The 23685-nt window shown below is 30.6% G+C and overlaps 2 protein-coding genes across 3 annotated transcripts in view; both read right to left on the minus strand.

Moving 5' to 3' along the window:
- Positions 1–1099: 1099 nt before the first annotated feature.
- Positions 1100–2133, minus strand: LOC136977106 (single insulin-like growth factor-binding domain protein-2). 2 transcript variants are annotated; one of them, XM_067272546.1, is made up of 4 exons: positions 2005–2133; positions 1759–1817; positions 1585–1699; positions 1100–1356 (listed from the first exon to the last, which is right to left on the minus strand). In XM_067272546.1, the coding sequence occupies exons 1-4, from the start codon at positions 2011–2013 to the stop codon at positions 1240–1242; spliced, it is 300 nt and encodes a 99-aa protein (XP_067128647.1). In that variant the 5' UTR covers positions 2014–2133; the 3' UTR covers positions 1100–1239. The 2 variants fall into 2 exon arrangements, with proteins under 2 accessions (XP_067128647.1, XP_067128648.1); XM_067272547.1 differs by lacking the exon at positions 2005–2133 and adding an exon at positions 1947–1965.
- Positions 2134–10558: 8425 nt separating this feature from the next.
- The window catches only part of LOC136977036 (chromodomain-helicase-DNA-binding protein 7-like), a 187579-nt gene continuing 174452 nt past the window's right edge, over positions 10559–23685 (minus strand). Inside the window, 1 exon segment of the mRNA XM_067272465.1 lies at positions 10559–12770. Coding sequence (XP_067128566.1) covers positions 11589–12770 — 1182 coding nt within the window. The 3' untranslated portion in view covers positions 10559–11588.

A 23685-nucleotide genomic window follows, 5' to 3' on the forward strand; every position in this document is an offset into this window, starting at 1 on the left:
TATTTAAAAACTGTTTAGGGATAATGTTTAACAGTCCTAAATGCGCTATCCTTTCCAGTTATTTGCCTGTAAGAAATTCATTCAAGTATGAGTCATCGTTTGCGCGCACTCGTATTTTTTGTTTGCTTATTCGAAATTCGCAAATGTCATTTCATTTCATGACAGAATAAAGAGAAAATATGTAATTAGTTGATAATGTTCAGTTCTGAATCGTTTGGATCATAATAGGCGATGAAAGCCGGTATTTTCGACAAAGATCTGCAAAGATAAAACAATGTAATAAGATCATTACTTTTTGACACTGAAAAAAATAAAAAAAAATAGTGTTCTTGTAATAGTAGGAGAACGAACCATTTATAATAAATGCAGCTAGATCAGCAAAATTGAATATTTAGCATAAGTTTTAGATTATTTGATTATAATAATTCAATGTGAGAGCTTCAATTTCAGGAATAAAAGAAAGGCTGATTCGTGCTGACGAGAACGTGCGGTCTCATTCTGTTATGGTGGCAAAAAGTTTTTAGAAAAGAGATTGTAGAACTACATGCCAAACTTATGCGATTCATTTAACGTAGTTTATTTCTTCTTTTTCAAAATCGAACTGACACTAAAATGAAGACGATTTCAAGATACAAAGACTTTAAACGCAAAACTTTCAAAGCAATGTGCTGGACCAATATTAAACTGGTCTATCAATTACTTCGCACATTGCATTTAAAGTTTTTCAAAGAAATTAAATAAAATATTGTTAGGCCTACCTTATTAACTTATTTCATCTCCGAATATATCAATATCCGAATATTTCATCTCCGAATAAATCAAATATCAAAATATTTGATTGTATAAAATCATTTTCAAAAATAAATAGTTTAAAAAGTATATTAACGCAACTGATCTTCAGATTCTTAAACATTTATATTATTTAAAAAATTCATATTGTTTTTAATTGCAAAAAGTTATCAAAGAAAATAGAAAAAAAAATTATCATAAGAATTTTAAAATGCTAATGTCTTAAATTGTTATTGAAAAAATTTTTTAACAACGTCTGTTAATGATGCATTATAATTGAACACAATGAATTAAATTAAAACAATTTAAATTATTTTCGTTATTATTTAAAACTTTTATTTAGTATTTATTTTAATGAATAATTGTATATAAATTTTATATGGAAAACAACTTAACAGTTACTAATGATATTTTTATAGTTTTTAAAAATATATCAACACAAAAAAATTTTCATTTGTCGACACATTTTCCTGGAAGTTGTGTAAGAGATTCGTGAGGTTTGCATTTCAAACCATTTGCGCATGTTCCTGCATAATTGTATATGCCGCCGCATTCTTCATTAGGTCCCTAAAAAGTGTAATAATTTCAATGCATAATAACAATAAACAATTATTTTTAATAACATAAAAATCGCCTTATATAAATTGCTGTTTATAACCTTGAAATGACTTTTTCGATAATTTAAAAAAGAAATATCTAATTCTTATCTGTTAAACTTCCAAATAATTTTAAAATAAAAGATAATGATAAATTACATGCTAGAACTAATGTTAAAAATGACTAAAATGAACTAACTTTTGCACAGATGTAGCAACAATCGCAAATATCTCTGGTTTTACCGAAAGAACAACTTTGGGAAGGAGGACAGGATACATTTTCGCAAGAACAAACGATTTCATCTATGGATTTACTGTAATATAAATTAAGATTAATTAACGAATAAGTACAGACTTTAATAGTTTGATTTACCTTTGGGAAAGAGAGAGAAACGAGTAAACGAGGAAAAATAATATCCGCACCATTGTAACCTGTAACAAAAAACTTGATAGTAAGTCTGACAAAATTATGTAATATATGCTGGTATTATTTACAGTTCATTACTATCTAAATATTATTCTAAATAAAATTATATTTTTAAATAAATTAGGACAACGCACTTTAGATAATTAAAATAATGATTATGTTAAATTAAAATAGAAAATTAGAATCTTTTACCTGAATCATTTCAGTTCCATGTATAGAATATCAAAATCCTTTGCGATATATAAAGACATCTGTTAGGAAACTGATAACTGTTTCCCGGATTATGTTATCCTCCAGGATGTCCTTTTTTCGACTCTTGGATGAAATCTTTGCATCTTATATCTTGAATTAATTTCAAAAAATAAAAAATATAAATTTTATTTTTATATATCCTATTATAATAGTTATTAAATTTTCCTTTCAAAGATGAAATTTTTCAAAACTTTTATAAATTAATAGAATCAAATCCGAATTCTGAATAAAATTTATTGTATGAAAATCATGATGATTTTCGGATTAAATGACCTATATCTATACGAGTAGATCTAACACATATATTTAAGATTTAAATACTATATAATACTAAAATATATGCTTTTGTTTTAATTACAACTGTTATGATATCACTTAAGTTCTATTATGTGCTCTATTATAGAACAGACGCGTAACATAATTTCAACAGAAATTTATTTTACAGTACTGTTATAGAATATTTATAATTTCTTTACAATTTTTATCACTATTAATGTTTAAAATTTTTTTGAATAATTATGAAATATTTATTGAGGCATATTTTTCTGGTGTTTTGTTAGATCTGTCTTTCCATTTTCCACGATCAACGTAAAATTTGCAAAATAATTTATTTCATGATGATACAATTTGCAACAATCTATTTCAATCAATTTCGGATATGTTATACCAGTTTATAGCTATAGTAAATTAATATAGATTACATTAACATTACGGAAATTTAAAAGAAAAAACGATACATCTTATTTATCAAATGTTGCATGTTATCTTATTTTTAGCAATATGGCATTTTATTGTTATGTTTCGTGTCATATTACGTCTTAACGAATAATGTTTATCACTCTTAGACTAATGAATAGCATTAAATGGTTACCGGTAATTAATCGCACTATTATTAATATAAACGGCAGAAAAAAAATTTTAGTTCAAATTTAACTTAAGGCTATTATATAATTTGTCATCATAGCTACGTTTTACAGAAATGAAAATTAACAAGTTTCTGAATATAAATGTAGAAATTGTGCAGCGTTGAGTAATTACAAATTATACAAGAGAATAGCGAGGTTGCGGCCGAAGTTTTCTACGCGAAAACGTTCAGCGCCGCCTTCCTGTAAGCCTAGAAGTTTGACAATGACGTTTGGAACGTAGAGCATGATCCCACAAACACCATTGTCAAACTTCTAGGTTTACAGGAAGGCGGCGCTGAACGTCCGACGTTCACGTTTTCACGTTGAAAACTTCGGCCGCAACCTCGCTAATAAATGCAACATTGATTGCGAAATGTAGGCCGAAGAGTTTTATTATTATTTCATGCACGTACAGTATATATTCGTATTTCATTTTCATTTCTTAGTCTATTCAGTTTATTTTCTTTTCTCCTTAATTTCACTTATCGTCATTAAAATTACTGTTAGAGATGTTGAAGATGATTGTTCGAATATGATATCACAAATTGTTTTTCTACAATCGGCTATAATTTATTCTTAAAATCTTGTGAAACATTTAGTTCGAGTTCAAATCTAGATAAACAGTTCACTGTTCGTGGAAAACCATATTCATAAAAGTACAAAATGAAGAACGCATTAGTAGTTACGGGTTCTTACCGAAACTGTCTCGACACTCGGTGTGGAACTATTCCTAGTGTTTCCGAGTTCAGAATGACTCTAAGCCGGAACCACCCCCACCTCTATTAGCCGCTATAAAATGTCTGATCGAAAGGTGACCAGAGGATATTAGCATAATGGTTGACATTAAACTGTTCTTTCGATCAAAATTTTTTTTTAATTTAATGGATTATTTTGGATATTCTAGTCTTTTGCGTTCCCTCTTTGCAAAATAGAATTTTATGCCGGATTTCTACTTATTATAAGATAGATCAAATACGAATATTTATCATAATTCAAATTTATTATTTTTTTAATATAGATATTAATTTTACAGCTTAATAATAATAATAAATTTTTAATAAAATGATACGATTATGTAAATACGATCGATAATCTCATTTTCCGTAATTTTGTTCTTTTATATTTCAACAAGGACAAAATCAAATATGATATTTTATCAAATTAACACTTAAAATTATTTCCTATTATAAACAACTAACATTAATTTGACAATTATATTCCGGAAACAATAGGACATCACTAACGGAAATAGTCAGGAAGTTGTAACATGACAAGAAGTATTATTATACGATTATCAAACTTTATATACATTTTACTAATTTTTACTGATTTCATTTTTTAAAATTTGACAATGTTATTTTGAAATTTTTAAAAAGTGAATTAGATGTCAAATTTTATTGAATAAGTTTATGTATAATTATGTTTCATAAATTTATTCGGCATATTTTTAAATTAATCTTGAGGAACAGTTTTTCGAAGATACGATTTTTTAAATAATTTCAAATTCTCTCAACTTATTAGGCCTAATTTCCTAAATTTGTTAATATGATTCACATGATCATAACGGGTCAGCAAAACATAAGTAAAAGAAATTTTTGAAACTTATCGCATAAGAATACTGAAAGCAATTTGACAGTAAGACTCAACATGTGAATACATGTTGAGTCTTACTGTCAAATTGCTGTCTTACTGCACAAAGAGCACATTATACAGACAACTACAGGGAATTTTGAATGAAGCAATGTTACCATGATAATAAATAGGAAAAATAAACATTGGCACAGAAAGACTTCGAGCTCTACTTTGTGCCTTAAAATTTTCATGTACAGTATATTAATTTGGCTGAACGTTAGAACATCTTTCAGCAGTATCAGTAGGAAGTTTGAGGAAATGGGTTTGAGTTAAAAAGGGCAGATGAAATCGGGAGGGGCGGGGTGTCCAGGTTTCGTGGTAATTAAATATATCCTCGTAAATATCGCGTTTATAGAAAAATGATTAGAATTGATTTGGTTTATTTGGTTACGGAAAAGCGACACGTGAGCGATCTGCCAACGAAGATGCATCCCATGAAGACTTTTAAGTAAAGCTAGCCCCTATTTAAGTGTTACTAACGTAAAGAAAATTCCACGTGGCCAGTCCGTTGGCGATGCACGAACCCACGACCAACTGTCGGTGTTTTTATCCACTCGGCTACTGGAGGGTACTTATTGGGCTGCAATTTGAAAAATTGTAGACCTATGAATGTCCACTGTCGTCGTCCGTCTCTCCTTCCTTAATCTCCAGAACGGAGTTAGATGAAAGTTGAGACCAGACACGGAAATCGTAAGAGAAAAGAGTACCAGATTTAACTGTATATGAACTTACGATTTGTACAGCAAGTCACATTATTTCAATTGAAAAATTTTCTCCTGAACGGAGTAAGATACATAACCGATACGACTCTATTGCCAACACGTAAAGTACGATGTACGGCGGCAAACTACTACATTTCACGCAGGCAAGCTGTGTTATCTGTGGCAGTAATAGCGTGTCTATTTCGCGCTATATAATTACTGCAGTAATTAAGTGAATATATTATATATTTTAAAAAAATTATATATAGTTTTATTATTTTCTTAAATTTTTAGTCAATAGATGGCGCTACATGTAAAGCCAGCAAATGAATGTAAACAGAAATTGATATATGGAACTCTAAAATTTTGGGGTGGGATGCACATTATCTAAGTAGTAGGTGGCTGTAACTGCCGAGTTTCGTAGCAATTGGTCGAACAGCCTAGGCGTGCATAGCGAATAAACAAACATCCTCCAGGTCATTAAATTTATTCAACACATTTTTTATTTGAATTAAACTTTTAGTGGAATGCCTAATTTACGTGTGCCCGTCAGTTTTCTCCTATATCAAACAATGTTTAAAGACATCTCCATTTTGCTGAACGTATTAGTAATTACACATCCACAAGAGCCGAATTATCGGGCTAGAGTTGGCTGTAATAAATAAATAATTAATAAGACAATTTGGCACTAGAGCTTGGCGTTAGGCGCCATCTCTTACTAAACTTAATAATTATTATTAAAATTATTTATTTTAATTTAATTATCGGAGGAGGCGATCGGACCGAAGGGCCGGGTAGCGTAACTGGTAACGTGTCTGCACGGATAGCAGAAGTTGCGGGTTCGCGTCCCGCTTCGGGCCGATTTCTTTTCCTCCAGTTCCAAATTATTAAAATTATTTATTTAATTTAATTATAATTATTAAGTTTAGTAAGAGATGGCGCCTAACGCCAAGCTCTAGTGCCAAATTGTCTTATTAATTATTTATTTATTATAGCCAACTCTAGCCCGATAATTCGGCTCTTGTGGATGTGTAGCTTTGTAACGGGTTAGTCGTTATTTATTTGTATTAGTAATTCTCTATTGGAAATGTCTCATTTTTTTTAAAATAAACGTTTGCAGAAACTGTTCCAATTCTCTTGGTCGTATCTTCTCTAGTTGTTGGTTCTTGTTCATAGACAATGTTCCCCACAAATAAGTTAAGTGGGCAATTATATTGGTCCAAGTCGTCCAATATATCTTCCATTAAAGTGCCAGTTTAAATAATTTAAGGAAGAAGGGGACCAAAAGGCACATCTATGAAAATTTGCAGATTGACAAAATTTAAGTCTACTTTTTAAAATAGTTCATTTTTTAAAAATTAATTTATGCAATTTTGCACCAATGAAAAAATGCAATGCAAGAAAAGATAATTTAGTAACAGAAAACATAGAAAGCAGTGATGTGACCTAATACACAAATCTAAATAATAATCATTTAAAGCAGGGATGGGCAACCTTTTTCTACGTAAGGGCCGCATTTCAAAACTTTTGAACTGACGCTGGCCGCACACAAGAGAAAAGAGGGGGGAACTGTCGGTAAATCACAATTCTTTATTCATATATAATTATAAATTAGCATAGGTATACTTAATATAGCTTCTGGCACCGATCTAAACGTAATATATCGGAAATATTTGGTTAAATATCAGTCACTGCTAGTTTTAAATTAGTTTCGATGTGTCTGTTAGCCGGTTTCTTGTTTTAATTTTTACTAAATTCATTGCGAAAAAACTTTTCACAAATATAAGTTGTAGAAAATAACGTTTGAATTTTTGTCGAATATCTCATTAAGCTGGGAAATTGATATATTTATTCATACTTTATGCCACGCGGGTCGCAAAAAATATTACTGCGGGCCGCGGGTTGCTCATCCCTGATTTAAAGCAAATGAAGAGGTATACCTAATTTTAGCACACATTACATTTAAAACTGGAAGCGTTACGTTCAACACCAGCACATGACATGTGATTTCTTTCCATGTGTTTTTTTCACTGAATCCAAATCTCTGGAACGTGATTGCAGTGGATACAAGGAATATCACTTTCGTCTATCTTTGTCTTCATGATCCTCAGGTTCCCGATGGAACTTTTGTCATTTCTCGCTTCCAATGTTTTCTTCGAAAAATTAAGCCGGGTATATGTAATTCCCAATCACGTTGATGCAAAAAAACCATATTGCATATGCAATATCGTTTTCGGAATTCAGAAAGGTGATTGATTGACAGAAGGTAGAAAAATAATTCTAATAGTAAGGATTGCAGCTTTCAAAAATTCAATAAAAAATATCCTCGAATCCCCACTTCGAATTGAAAGCGTGGAAGAAATCTCCAATCGGCATAAATTCCTGTGCAACTTCTGCACGATAGGCCAAATGACATTATGCCATTTTGCCACAATCTGCCCTTACGCATCGGTTTATTCGACTCACAGAATACAATGCTTTTATGAAATACATGGATATAAATACTAAATACCTTTATCACCTGAATTAATTAATTACATTCATTGAATTGTATGGAATTTTATCAAATATTTAAACAGAAATAGATACACAATATATTACTGAGCTTATCTGGCGAAATCGCAATTAGGCCTAATGAGAAAGATGATCATTAGCTTTCATCAGGATGTAGCAACAGTAGTGCGATATATTGACAACAATGCGTGCATAGTAGAATCCCACTCCATTTAACTGAATCCATTCTTTGCCTTAATGAAGATCAATACCTACAAGCAGAATTGGTAGTTCACTCGAGTTTTCTGTTCACACTTCCATAGAAAAAATACGAACCTATTGGGTAAACACTGATAATGTTTTTGCACGAATTTCCAGTTCATTATTTGAAGAAAAGAATGAATCTACCAAATAATAGTTTTTTAAAAGCTTTTCCATCTTTTTCCAAGGGAACTTCAGACATTCACATACGCGCGCACATGCGGTGTGGCGGCATAAAACGCTGACTTTTGATAAGCGCATCTTTGATGTAGAATCATAATATACGATAAAAAAAATGGGGGCTATTACGTAAGGATATGAAGTTGACCCAGTTTTTACCAGTTGTATTGGCAATCCATAACGAAACTGATAGCCCAATCTTGGAGCCCCCTTAAAGTTAATATTTTTAATTTTAGTAGGACGCGCATTTTTCGTTATTCCATTGGATTGATTAAAATGCATCACCTCGTATACGTTAAAATTATCATCGCATTTATAACGACAATATCAAATGGTTAATCCCGTATTCTAGATCCGTCTGAATGGCTCTATAAACTATTATACATTCATCGTTTAATGTAGATGAATATCCGTAAAAAGACCTGATTTTATGGAGATGAAAACGTTGGACTATTGTTAGATGTTCAGAATTCGATTCTCTCCAATTAATACTTTAAATATTTCCAAGGTTAAAAAAAACAATAGAATATGAATAAAAGCAACATACACTTTTAATTCTATATCACGAATCTCAAAAATTAACGACACGTAAAAAATGTACATTCCTTTAAAGTATTTTTTGAAGAAATTATATTTTTACAGCTAACCATTCGTCATTAATTTAACAACAACTTTATAAGATTACAAAAAATCTGACGGGTAATTAAGCAGTTATTATTATTAGAACAGATTTGATTTGAAAGAAATATACGCGAAAACCGCGCGTTAATAACCTTCAAATGAAAAAAAGCATTGATAATAGAGATCAACCATTTTTATAAGCTGTCAATAGTATAGACTATCCTATCATTGTGTAGCAGAGAGAAATTACGTTCGTTCATTTCCATTCTCTTCTGTATTCTCGTGAGATGCTAACGTCTTATTATATTTGCATTTTATTCATTAAAACTTGAGGAGAATTCATTTTCATTTCTAATTTTTTAAAATAAAAAAATTTAAACGGCACAGTTTAATAATCGAACACAACCAACTTTATTGTACAGTGATGTAGCTTTTGTTATACTTTCTTATTTTGAATTTTTTTTTCCGAATTTCTACGTCTAAAAATTTATTAAAAATATTTAGACGGAAAGTATCTAATTTTCCAAATAAATTATAGATATAATAAAACAATTAAATAGCTATAAATATTGTAAATACATTTGCTTTGCTAATTATTAACGTAATTACAAATATCATTGTAGTTTTATTAAGAGATTTTACTACTGTATATGAGAAACGTAGCATATTCAGGCCTTACTGTTTCGAAAATGTGAATGATGGTCGTTACGTTCAAAACTTCGTATATTGCTACTGGACATTATTTTAAGGGAAAGGGATCGTATCAGTTGTAACAACCGTCGAGTTTTGTAATGTGTTTCTAAGGCATATGTGTGTATAAATATTTCCATTGTCTACTTTTGTTTTGCCATTTCATATCAAAGCAAAGACATGGGTATACGATTTTAGGCCTTGATACACACGTTTTTCATGCAGTAAGTTATTAATCTTGAACAGACCAATTGAAGCCATTCACACTGTTTAGAGAGGAAATAAGCAAGGACAAGCGACATCAGAATTTACAAGCTTAGTTATTTTAATCCAGTCATACAAACACTGCACTTTTAAGCAGAATTTTACACTCGGGCTTACTTCTACCACTTACATATAATACTGTTGAGATGCAGTTCAAATTATACATGCATGAAACTTGGATTTCATTTAGACTTTCATAAAGGAATACAAGGCAATAAAACGCCTAATCCTTTTTATATACTTTGTCGATTTGGGGAAGTGCCAATTTGATATTTATTATTCAAATTTTTTCCTCTAGTGAGATTAAAAACTTTATAAAATGAAGTGAGGAGCTGAAGGCACTGTTGAAGAACATTATATATATCTATATATATATATATATAATTTTTTTCTCTTTCTGAAAGACTGGAAGAGCTCCAACTTTTAAGGGGAGGAAAAACAAGGAAACTTTTGTTGTTTTCATATTTTATAAAGAACATGCAAATTCTCTTAATTTTTTTTTCCTATAGCTAATGTGTAAAAATTAACAATTTGATCAAACTTTTTCTTTTGATCTAACATTCAAAATGTTTATATGCATTTTGGACAACGTGATTTTTGTGAATGGTTTGCAATTAGTATTTCATATTTATGGTATTGCAAATTTAGCATTAGACCATCAATCACAATTTCTACAACTATAACCAAGTGATAGCATATTTGATTTTTTAGTTTAAAATAAAATATCAATGTACAGTCCACAAGATATAATGTTACAGATTTTTAATGTCTTCATTCCAAAGTAAACAACTGCAACAGGTTCTTTTTACACAGCCATCAACATGGAATGGAGATGAGAACAGGCAATACTGAAAGCAGGTTTGTTCAAAGTTGTTATATTACATAGTTCAATTTTTAACCAATATAATAAAGTTTATAGTAATCTGCAGGATGGAGATGTGATGTATTTACTGCCATTTAGTATTGGCAATGAGGGTAAAGTTAAGAATAATTATGCCATACCCAGGAGAATATTTTCCTGACAGAAGCACCTGCAAAATTATTAGGGAGTGTGCACTATGCCTGAGCTGCTGGTCATCTGAGTAGCAAGATCTGTCCTGTATTAAAATAAATAAGCTGCCTGTTTCAAAATAGTTGGTATGTACAGAAGTCTTAATTAAGAAACTGCAAAACAGTACAATAACTACCTGTTGGCAGCAATCTGACCACAACACGATTGTTATAAATAATTCACTAACAGCCCTCTACATGATTAAGTACAAACAGCTGAATACTGAACCTATTGTAAGGAATGTATATCTAAAAATTTACCATGTCAATTGTGCTTGAGCTTGACATCAGGCAGAACAGCTGCAAATCAGTCAATTACATTAGTTCGACAGCCAAATATTTAGAAACCTAACCCCAATTGATCTAAAATGTAACCCAATTAACCCGTATAAGGGAGATGATAAAGCTGTTTGTCACGATGTGAGGTTTCAATGTCTTTTACCTATAGACAAAAAAATTAAATGCACAACAGTTGTTAATACATAATATAGATGTCAAAATTAATATTCTGAACACAGTTTGTCTCTTGAATGTTCCACACTCAGTAAATGAAATATTCTGAGAATCATTTAAAAAGTATAAGATCTTGTCCATGCCCTTTAACACGAAGTCTGTAATGTGCCACTACAACCCTGGCAAAACAGGTGCTAAATGGCAGTAAGTTGCATTTATTTCTTGTACATCAAGTTATTTCTAGTAATACTCTATCACAGTTAAAACAAAAACACTAAGATGGTTTTTCTTCTTCTAAAGAATTTTTATTCAATGAGGTAGGATCTTCACTTATTCTTTCATTTTGCTTACTGTGAAAATCTACTTGTGGTTTACAAATGTCTGTTTTTTCTTCAAATTCCTCAGTCCTTTCATTTTTGCTTAATTTTTCAGAAACAAGATTAGCCTTTTCCACAGGTTTAGAAAAATGTAACAATGATGTAGAATTGCCAACTTCTTTTACACTTAATTCTTCTCTCACATGATCATTTAAAGATGAACTTTCCAGCTTCCTTTCCTCCTCCTCTTCATCATGATTACCTAAAAATGATTTCATACTTTCATTGTCAGAATCATGACTTGCTAGCCTCTTGTCAACACCTGATTCCCTATTACTTCGTGACGTAGGGACTGTTCTGAGAAGTGAGGAATTTGTTGTTCGTGTACTGAGGGAAGTCGATGTTGTGGGCGTTATTGATGTACTAGTAACTGATGTACTTAAGTTACCTAAACCATTTACCAAGCCTGCTTGTGATAATGATGCAAAAGAAGCAGGAAGGTTAGGAGAAAGTGCAAATCCACCCAACCCTAAAGGATTATATAATAGTCCAGGTGCATAGTGGAGAAAAGGTAAAGATGATGCAGATGATAATGGAGAACTTGATGTATTGTTGCTAGATCCTGTAGTTCCAGTTCCCGATAATTTTTCATTTGTTCCACTTATCTTCCGAGACGAACTTTCTGAAACCTTTTCATCTTTATTTTTCTCTCTTTCCTTTTCATGCTTTTCTTTTGATGAAGATAAGGTTGTTGAACTATTTAAAGAGGCAGTTGTACTTCCAAGTCCCTGAAAATTGAACCCTGGGAAGCCAAAGAGAGGGCTAGTAATTCCCATACTAGCCAATCCTCCAAATGGAAGAAACAAAGGAGTAGTTGTACTTGTTGCTGTTGTTGGAGTTGTTGAACTACTCTTAGTTGAATCCACAAAAAATTTCATGCCTGGAAAACCTGTTAACATTCCTGTATTAGCAAAGCTGAGAGGACTCATACTTGAAGTTGATGGGAAAGCTAAACTAGATGATGTCGAGGAAGGTGTACCCATAGCTTGAGCACTGGCTAACATAGAAGCAGCTGTGCGACGACCTCTTTTTTCTAAAGGTGTCATAATCCGTTTATGTAATCCTTCTGGAAGATTACCCTTAAAAAAAATAAAAAATTAGCATATAGGAAATCATTGCAAAAAATACATAAATAAATAAAGTAAGTAAATATTGGATATACTTAATTATATTTTATACATAAAGTGAACTTTCTATCTGAAAATTTTTAATACTACTATGTAGATGTATTTGGTAACAGTAATCTGTTATAATTCAATGATACATTATCTTTACAGTGGTCATCATCAATTATATTTGTAATACATATACTTACTCATTTTTTAAATATTTAAACAACCAGCTATAAAGTAATTGCATTTAATTAAATCAAATAATAATTTTATATATTATTTGCAGTATGTTCAGAATTAAAATTCACTTATACTGACAACTTTGTCCAGAAAAACTACAGATCAGAATATTTTCAAAATGGATGTCATGTATTTTGCTTGAACTATAAGAAATAGAAAACTTCATACTATACTTAATGTAAATTAATTTGAACAAAAGATGATAAGTTAATTTTACCAAAAATCATTACAAAGCATTCTAACATGGATCATACAAAATGGTATATATGGTAATAATTTTATGTTATACAGATATACCATTATTTTCCCCCTATTGTCAAAAATCTCACTACAAACAGAAAAGACATTAATGATCTAATTATGAATTCTTCCAAAATGAAAAAACTGCATCAAAACAACTCTTAATGGTTGGGTTGATTTTTACTTTGGGACTTAAATCTCAAAAATTCAACCAACACATAATAAAGAACAAGCAAAAAATAATAATAATCAAAATCTAACTAACAACAAATTTTGTTGATTTGACAGTTTGCCAATCTAATAAACAATTCTTCTCTCCAATAACAGAAGAAAATTCATATATGAAGAGTTCTCAGTTTTGCAAAGACAATAAGTTACATACAATTTTGTTCTAAGAATGCTTCAAAGCTAAAATTCAAAATTATGTAGATGCCAAGCTATGCAATTAATTATTTTCCTGCTTGAACAAGATAAAACATGATAAATGTTTCAATTTTATTATTTTATTCATTATTACCAAATACCAATAAAAAAACTGTTTTGATGGGATTACTGAAGAAAATCTTTGTAAGAAGAAGGATGCTTTAAGAAGAAAAAGAGAGAAATGATAAACTTCCTAAGTAATTTTGTATAGTTAAAATACCTGGAACAAATGTAAAAAATATTTTGACCATCATCATCTACTGGAACTTTGTTTTGGGGATTCCTGAAGGCACAAGTGCAAAAAAATCCAAGATTTCTATTATATTCAAGCAAGAATTACCAAGATTTGCACTGCTGTTGTCCCAGCATGTTAAATAATTCAAAGAAATAGCAATGCAGCTCAAAGTGTGTGAACCTTCAGTAAGGACACATGGCAAACAAGAGCAGATATAGAATAAACAATAAAGCATATTTAATGTGAATTTCATTGGTTGCATACTTTTCAGACACCCTGTAAAAAGTGTTATTTTAGATGAGTGCAATGAAATCTACAGCAAATGAAGATATTCCACAGACATAAGTATTAACAATATAAAATGGAATTCATCTATCCATGAAATGTTCAAGATTTCAGAAATGATTATTCACTTTTTATAAGAAATTCCATTATCAGTTATTGGAATTAAGGAAAATAAATGGAGAGTAACTGCTAAGTATTAAAACCTACATTATTGATGTTATTAGATTAGAATCTATAATAATATGTATTCTAAATTATATCATCTAATAGTATTTTCGAATTGGCTCTAAATGCTATTTATTATGTACCACTGCTTTATTGCATATGAAAACAGGTGAAAATAAAACAATGAATAATTACTTTGCTCTTTACTTGCACATGATTGATCATCCATACCAGTTTACAAATACTATTATATGTAAACGACATTTATAAACAATCACTGTTTGACAAATACTCTCACCAATATATGCACATCATAATCACAAGTAAAACCAATGTTTGTGATGAAACTAATTCTTATATTGAAAAATTTCAGAAATTACAAACATTTAACTTAAATCACTAATATGCTAATGACCATTCAGTTGAAACTAATTTTTGGAATGTAGTTTCTGATGAACAATTTCCCCACAGGAGAATAAACTTTGATTCTCCTGTAGAAAAATTTTTTTACCAGAAATCATTATAATTTATTTTTATAATTATATATAAAGTGATTTTTTATTTGTATTTTAATTTTAAAATACAAATAAAAAATTACTACAAAAATAATACATTTGAAGGATTAAGATAAGTAAATAAAATATAAAAGTCAAAGTAACAATCCAGTCACAGTTAAGTTTTGACATGTATTTGGCTTATGCTGGATTTACTTTTGCTATTCCATTATTTTTTGAATAAATTATTAATGCTATTTAAATCTTGCAGCTAGTGATGCCTTATCTATACAAATTTTAACAATTAAATAATTTAGAAGAAATTTGAAAGGAGGCTTAAAAACACAACCCAATCTTCTCTCCTACATGCTTCTAAATTATTTAAATAATTCTAATCATTAAAATTTGAGAGAGACAATGACACTACCTACCCATAAATTTACACTGTATAAATATTCCTCTTAAAATCTAGTTTTATAGCAAAAATAAACAAAAAATAATTTGGCTTGTATATTTGGGATTTGAATTAGATTTTGTTTCTTCAATATAAATTCAGACAGTAATTAAATAATAACTATTTGTTAATTATCCAGCTATTGATTATAATCAATTGTATGACACTATTTGATTTTGAATATTACAAGAGTTAACACAAATATAATTTCCATGCCATGTAAAGTAATTGCTTTAAATTAAAATAAATATACATAAAAGTATAAATAGAATAATTTTCAAATTTAACCTTAATTTAATACTGTTTACAAATGCAACAATAAAATAAGACAATGACAAATTAGAAATAAATGTTTTTCTCTAATTATTCATAGTTGATCTATTTCTGAAGTATGCTGTGAATAATGTCCTCCAGAATTGCTTTATTGTTTCATTTGTAACTTACTTTAATATATGACAAAGTCTACAGATTCTAAATGAAAAGAAAGATCTAAAAATAATTTATATTTTTATATACAGATGGTTCTAATTGAATTATCTCTACTGTAAAATAATATATAAAGGTAAAATAACAAAATCCCAAAAGTTACTATTAAGGGAACTAGGTAATGAGAATGGCAAGGAAGCAACTTGGTTCAACAATGTTATTAGATAAATGAATTAGCACCAACTGTTGTTTGATCACTGTCTTTCAAGTGAAAAAAAAAAATCACTCATTTAACTGACTATCTATCTAACCAAATATTCTTTTGCTACAAAAAAGATTTGTAAGATAATGAACAATTATATATTGTAACAACACCACAATGCCAGGCTGCAATTTTTAATCATATTTTGAATTTATTTCATTTAAAATACATGCTCTCCACCTCAAATTAGTAGTGTCATGCCCTGTACATCATACTTTCCTGCAAACAATAGAGTTTTGCTGGTCATCTATCTAACTCCTTTCAGGAAAAAATTTTTGACTTGAAATAATGTGACTTCTGATGCAAACTGAAAGTTCCTATATAGGGCCTCTTGACCCTAAGCTTTCCATATCTAGTGTCGTCTTTCAACTATCTAACTCCATTCTCGAGATTAAGGAAAGATAAAGATAGAGATAGAGAGACAAGCAGAGACAGACAGACATGTGGATGACAGTGGGAATTTATAGAACTACAATTTTTTCAAATTGCAGCCCAACAACTATCACCTTAAAAAATCTATATAATTGACAGTTCTGGTATCACCCATAAAATGAACATTTAATTAGGAAAATACAGCATTCACTTTCATAAGATAATAGCAGGAAGTGTTTTTTAAAAAAGAATGAATTATATGGTGAAAAATAAAATAATCCTATGATACACAACTTTCTCCTATCTTCTTAAAAATATTCATTTATTATTTTTTAATTAAAAGGAAAAGTTGATTATATTAGATATCTTTAAAAATCGGCAAATTATTTTATAAGTCAATATGGAATTTATCGATGGAAAGGTTTACATAGAGAAAATAGTAGTACAGAACAAATAGCAATAAATTGTCAGGAATCATCATCACTGACGTAAAACCCATGACTGTCAAGAGAAAATTAAAAATTGATTTATTATTGTTAATTAATAATCACATTTATAGCATTTATATTATTATTATGTTGGGTTTAGTGGGTTATACTCGGTTGACACCAGTGGCTATGTATTATGCCGGACCAGAGTCAAGGCATAGCAACTAAAACAGAACTAAAATAAAGAAAGTGTGTCAGTGTTTGTATTCAGAAAATTCCTAACAATGTGGCATGTATTCGATATAGTGGTCTTCTGTAGTGTGATGTATGTATGTTTCTATTCAATTATAATGTTCCCAGGCATTTGTGTAGTGTGTGTGGTATCACACCTGTAGAGGAGAGAACAACAGGTACAATAAGCACTTTATCCATCCTCCATAGATGCCTTATTTCCTGGGTGAGTTCTGTGTACTTGCTAATTTTTTCAGTGCATATATTTTGTATATTGTGAGTGTTTGGAATGGATATGTCTATAATGTATGTGATTTTATTGTGTTTTTCAATGAGTGTGATGTCTGGTCTGTTGTGGTAAATTGTTTTATCTGTGATTATGGCTCTGTCATAGTACATTTTGTGCATGTTGTTTTCCAATACTGTCTGTGGAATGTATTTGTAGTATAGTTCGTGGATGTCTACTAATTTGTGTTTGTTTGCAAGCTCTTGGTGTATTATATTTGCTACTTGATTATGTCTGTGTAAATAATCTGTCTGTGCCAAGAGCACTTGCAACCGGAAGTTTCTGGCATGATGCGACATTTTCTGCATGTGTCATTTGTGAGTGTTGTATCTTCGAGTATGTGTTTTCTGTAGCTTTTAGTATTTATGACCTGATCCTGTACGGCAATCATGAATCCTTCTGTCTCCCCAAAGAGGCATCCCTGAGCTAACTAGCTGTTTGATGCAGTTTTATCAACAAAATCCTGGGCCAGGTTATAAGGATGCCTGCCATAGAGTGCCTGTTGAGCCCATGATTGCTTAACGGTGACTATGCTTTTTATATGTTGTGAGTGTAAATTTAATTGGTGTGTTATTTGAGTCTGCTAGAGTTACTGCTTTATGTAACTGTGATGTTTCTTGTTTTCTGTTGAAAAACTCTCACAGTGTCTGTATTTGTTTGTAGTGAAGGTTAACTATGTCTATAAGGCCACATCCACCATCTTTACATGGAAGGATTAATCTTTCTGTGACAGATTTAGGATGATGTGTTTATGCTTATTAAGTGTTGTACTTGTTTTCCTTTGGAGTTGCTCGAGATCTGTGCAAGTCCAATGTACAACTCCAAAAGAGTAAGTGAGTACTGGGATGACACACGTGTTTCTTGCTTTAACTGTGTGTTTTGCATTTAACTCTGTTCTGAGAATAGCATTTAACCTACTTTGGTATTCTTTAATTAATCTTTGCTTTATTTGTGCATGTTCTGTTAGTTTGGCCTGTTGGAATCCTAAATACTTGTAGAACTTGCCCTCTTCCATGGATTCAATAATGTCTCCATTTCTAAGTGCAAAATCTCCTTTCTTCAGGATTCCTTTTTCTATGTGAAGTGTTTTGCATTTATCTAGGCCAAATTCCATTTGTATGTCCTTGGTGTATGAATGTGTGATTTGTAGGAGTTGATGAAGATGTTTTTGTGTGGATGCATAAAGTTTTATATCGTCATTGTACATGAGATGTGACAGTGTAAACTGTGTTGTTTTTCATGTCTGATAATGTAACCATATTGGATGTAATGTGTTCAACGCTACGCAGAACTAGAGAGGACTCAAGGAATCTCTTTGAAAAATTCCTCGCCTAATAAATATTTGGTTTGTTTGTATGGAAGTGTTACTAACCCTGAGATGTATTGTTGTTCTCCAGTGCTGCATAGTGTTTTGGAAGAATGCAATGAGTGATGGATGTATTTTGTACATGTGTAGAATATGTAGCAGCCAACTGTGTGGAACACTGTCAAATGCTTTTCTGTAGTCTATATATGCCATGTGTATGTTTCTGTGTTGTTTGTGTGCTTGCCATAGAATGACTGAATCTATGAGTAACTGTTCTTTGCATCCCCTATGATTTCTACGGCAACCCTTTTGTTGTTCCTTAAGAATGTCATGTTCTTCAACATGTTTGTATATTTTGTTTGCGATACAGGATGTCAATAATTTGTAGTGTGTTGGAAGATATGTAATTGGCTTGTATTGTCTGGGGTCTGTGGTATTGTTGTTTTAGGGCATCACCTACATGAAACCTAGAGTAAGGAATTTTGGCATGTCTTGTGGATTGAAGATGATGTGTGTTAGGTGTTTAGCTAGTTCCTGGTGCAGTGATGTAAACTTTTTGTACCAGAAATTGTGAATGTTGTCTACACCAGGTGTCTTCCAGTTGTGTGTTCTGTTAACAGTGTATTGGAAATCATGTATGTTTATTTCAGCACAGGGCATAGTTGGTATGTTGTGCAAGTTTTTGTTCTCCTCTTCGATCCAGCCTGCATCAGCATTGTGCGTGACAGCACTAGACCAAAGAGAAGACCAATAAGTTGTGAGTTCTTCTTCTGTTGGTGTGCCACTGTGCTGTGTATCAGTGTTTGCTTTGTTATTAATTTGTCTGTAAAAGAGTTTTTCATTGTTTGTAAATAATTTATTTTGTTGTTTTCGTAGTGTACATGTTTTGTATCTTTTGAGTCTATGTGCTTTGGCTGCGAGTTTTTGTTTTAGTGTGTCGATGTATTCTGTATAGTGTGTGTTGTGATGTTCATGTTTTTTTTTTTTTTTTTTTTCTTGAAAATGTTTTTGAGCTGTTTCTTTAGTTTTGGTGTTATGTTGTTTTTAGTGTATTGTGTCAGCCTGCCTAATTGCTGTCTAATGTCATTTATTTATGTTTTTATTCTTTTCTGCCAGGCAGGCTTGTGATAGATACACAGAAAATACAATTCTGTCTGTGATTGTATTTTCAGTCCATGGTGTGTCACAACTGCAACTGCCCCAGCATAAACTAATGTATGAATGTCTGAGAGTGTAGAAATTGAATGAATGTAGTGTGGTAGTAAGTGAATGTTTACATAATTTAGTGTTTTTCCTACTTCCTTTGACTTGTTGATTTTTGGTATTCGTGGTCTTTATTATTACTATTAGCCTACATCAATTCTTACTTTAGATAACTAGTTAGTTTTCTTTTTTTCTTTACACAAATGTTTTATTTTGGGTTTTTACTATAGTGGTTTAACCCAAAATTGGTTACACTGCTTTAATTTGATGGCCTAGAAAGCTTTGCAAAATAGTACACGACTAGCTATTACTTGGGCCATGTCAAGTTAGTTCTCTTGAGGGTCTATTGAGCCTTTCCCCCTTCACCTGTTTATCCAGGCTGAGGCAAGAAGACCCTTTTATATGATCAAGATAACAGACAACTTATTCTCAGATCATGTTTCTTAACAAAGACAATTGACCAAAAGAACATGTTGATAAACTGCAATAACATTTTGTCAGAATTTATGTTTAACAAGTTACTTGGTCTCTTTTCCTAATTGTCGTGATTGTCTTATGAATAACCTTTCATCCACAGAATTTAGTCTGATTTATAAATGAATCCATAACCAATAGTGGCATAGAGCTGACATCTGTGGGATGGTCAGTTATACTATGTTATCCTGATTATCTTGACCTATATTCTTGTTATTCCCAGTTAGTGTTCATACAGAATAAACTTGTTTTAGGTTAACATGAAGTCAATCTTTCAGTTGTTAATTCCAGCAGATGACTAATACTATAACTCACATCACTAATTTATTTAACACACTTTCTCGAGTGAGTTAATCTTAACATATTGATCAAGATTAGCTAATACAATTCTGTTCAAATGAAAATAGTTAAACAGGTTCAAAGGCTTGATCATTGAGAGGTTAACTCTCCTTGTGTAAATATAGTATCAAGGACTTTGCCCTTTGGGTGAGTTCTCTACTACATTTCAAGAAGAGTTGCTAGCTATAATTTGCTGCATTTGCACTATTTTATGTAGATGTCTTTTTAATAAAGCTATCTACATTGTTTCTGACAATCAGACTGCTTTAAAGTTAGTTTATAGTAGCACTTGTCTGGGAGTGCTGCTTGCATCTCAACAAACTGGCTACTTGCAATAGAAGTTTTTCTTGTGGGTGCTGAAATATGAGAGAATTGCTCAGCAATGAAAATGACGATCTACTGGTAAAGTAGGGAGCATCATACTTCTTTGCAGGGTCCAACTCTTAGTCTGGTTTTTGGCAGCACACTAGAAAAATACTATTGATATTTCCAGTCATTTAAAGCAATAATGGGGAAACTTCTGGCTTAAGACCTCTAAAAATGTATCCTCTGCCTTATCTCTACAAAAATAAGATAGCAAACTTCCGATGTAACTTCTTGTCAGATGCACAATGGGTTTTTAGGTCAGTATTTTTGGCTCTGCTCCCCACTTTACAGTACATACAAACAATATTGTTAAAAAATTTGCAATGTTAGTTATTGTCCTTGAAATTATTACATCATTTCACATTAAAATTAGTGTGATATAGCTTAAAAATGACAAGCATCACTGATGCTTTCCTTGCCATTCACATCATTATTAGTAGAGTAATTGAAAGATATCTCAATTTCTTTGCTTATTCTAGATGTCACCTCAAAGTATACTGCTCCATATAGTTCTGAATAAAGATAATTCAATTACAACCAAATGTTGATTAGGTTATAGAAAAATATAAATATTGTAAAAACTAAATCATATATTTAACTCTAATGACTATTGACTGAATAAATTATGGAATATAAATATAATCAATGAACTAGGATTAGCTTATTTAAGATATTTTGCTAATTAATTAAACAGCTATAAAAGCATTTTAATTGGGCATATTACAGTTTTATAGATCTCTCATCAGCATGAAAAATTTAGAAAATGAGGGGAAAAGATTATAATACATTATGCCCAAATTTTGAGATAAAGTGCAGATAACAGGGAGAGAAAGAATGAAACAAAGACCCAAGAAAAATTCCTACTCATTCCAGAAGCTGTAGTAATGTTGCTTTATAAGAAGTATAATAAGAATTACTAATTCATTATTTTACCAGAGTTAGCAAACTAAAATATATATTTTCAAGCACAGGAATGTTTTCTGAGAATAATTCATACAATTAAAAAGGAATAAGGATTTTTACATATAGTGTTCAGAAATTAAAAACAAACTCCTTGCATTCTATTGGCATTCTAATAATAATGCACTAATATCTATGAATATATTTATAATCTATATCTAACTACAAAACAAAAACTAAAACATGAAGGAATCTCAATCAGTAAATAAATAAATTATACAAAGATATCTGGAATTAGTCTGTTCAGTTTTTGTCTATCTTGATGAGAGGTCTTTTTCTAATCTTCCTGAAATCAGAGGAAACCTTACTAGTGTGGTTTTTTTAGAGTTTAAAAAAGAGAAGAGTGTCTTTACCATTTTATCCTCCAATAATTTCAGCTCTATATTTTATATTATTTAGTATTTCTTCATCTAGTTTGGTGAAGTTCTCTCTTTGCTAAGGTGACTGAATATTTAATGCATATATTAAATTATAAAAAATGACAAACTGTAAGACATGATTTCTTTGAACAGCTGTTTCTCATTCTTCTTTTCCTTATACTAATAAGTTTTAGAAAAAATTGACTATCCTTCTGAATAATATAGTATATGGTTGCCAATTTCCTGTTATTTAATTTATCAATATGAAATATTGATTTAATTTCAGAAAATGTAAATGATTCCAATCATCATTAACTGAAGCTATTTCAGAATTCATATTTAAGACTGTTGCAGAATTTATATTTAGAACTAAGATTTTCTTGCAGTATGGGAAGCGCACATTTTCTTTAAAATTTAAGTCAGCTATTTTTTGTCATATGGAAATATAATTCATTTGTCACAGTTATATAGATTTCTTTCTTGTTTTGCTTCAAAACTAAATCTAAAGTGATAAGTAAATATTTTAGAGTTTTTTGCTAACAGAATTCTTTTTGACCAGTGTGCAATTTATCTGTAGAATAACCAAAAAAGTATGTCAGGTCCTGTTCCAATAAGAAGTTATTACATCTTTTGATTTGATAACTTCTGAATGACATTATCTTTGGGCTTTTAGACAAATTTCATTTAAAAATAAGGAGAGAGAAAACATTAATAAGAAGGATGGAGATTCCCTTACTACTTGCAAACAACTTGCCATTAAGAAAAAGACCCTTCATTTCACAATATATTTCTTAAAATATAAAAAGGCAAAAAAGATGCACTGACTAATTTATTTATCCATTAATTCCTTCCATTGTTACTGTTACTTATAAATTATTAAATATATTTATTATCATTATAGCGTGCCAATAGAATGAACAATAAATTATATCTTCTAATAGCTGGAACTGTTCAGAATAAATGTTACCATTTTATGAATCTCTGTGCTTGAAAACTTAATGATGAGCTCTCATGCTAAAATATACTGATTATTATTTTTTTTTTATTTTGACAACTCTAATAGGGAATTGAATTGAATTTGAATAATGAATTGAATTTGAAAGCATTTGAATTCTCGGTTTTTCTAAAACTAAAGTTATAATTTTCATTGCAGATAAAAATAAGTAAAAGGAGAAGCCTTTAATACAAAAAGATACAAAGTTTTAAAAGTAAGTGTTTTTTAAAAATGATTGAAAAATCATAAAGATATTTTAATGTGTTTACTATGTATTTAATAAAGATTTATATGCATATGTTAAACATGAAAATTTATTTCATATCAAAGTTATCTCGAG

Source organism: Centruroides vittatus, unplaced genomic scaffold (genome assembly GCF_030686945.1).
Source record: "Centruroides vittatus isolate TY-2023 unplaced genomic scaffold, ASM3068694v2 contig_439, whole genome shotgun sequence".
NCBI lineage: Eukaryota > Metazoa > Arthropoda > Arachnida > Scorpiones > Buthidae > Centruroides > Centruroides vittatus.

Coding starts and splice junctions, on each gene's coding strand:
- LOC136977106 (XM_067272546.1), bottom strand. Junction 1,700..1,758: donor TTTCTCTCTCTTTCCCAAAG/GTAAATCAAACT, acceptor TTTATATTACAG/TAAATCCATAGATGAAATCG. Junction 1,357..1,584: donor GTTGCTACATCTGTGCAAAA/GTTAGTTCATTT, acceptor TACACTTTTTAG/GGACCTAATGAAGAATGCGG.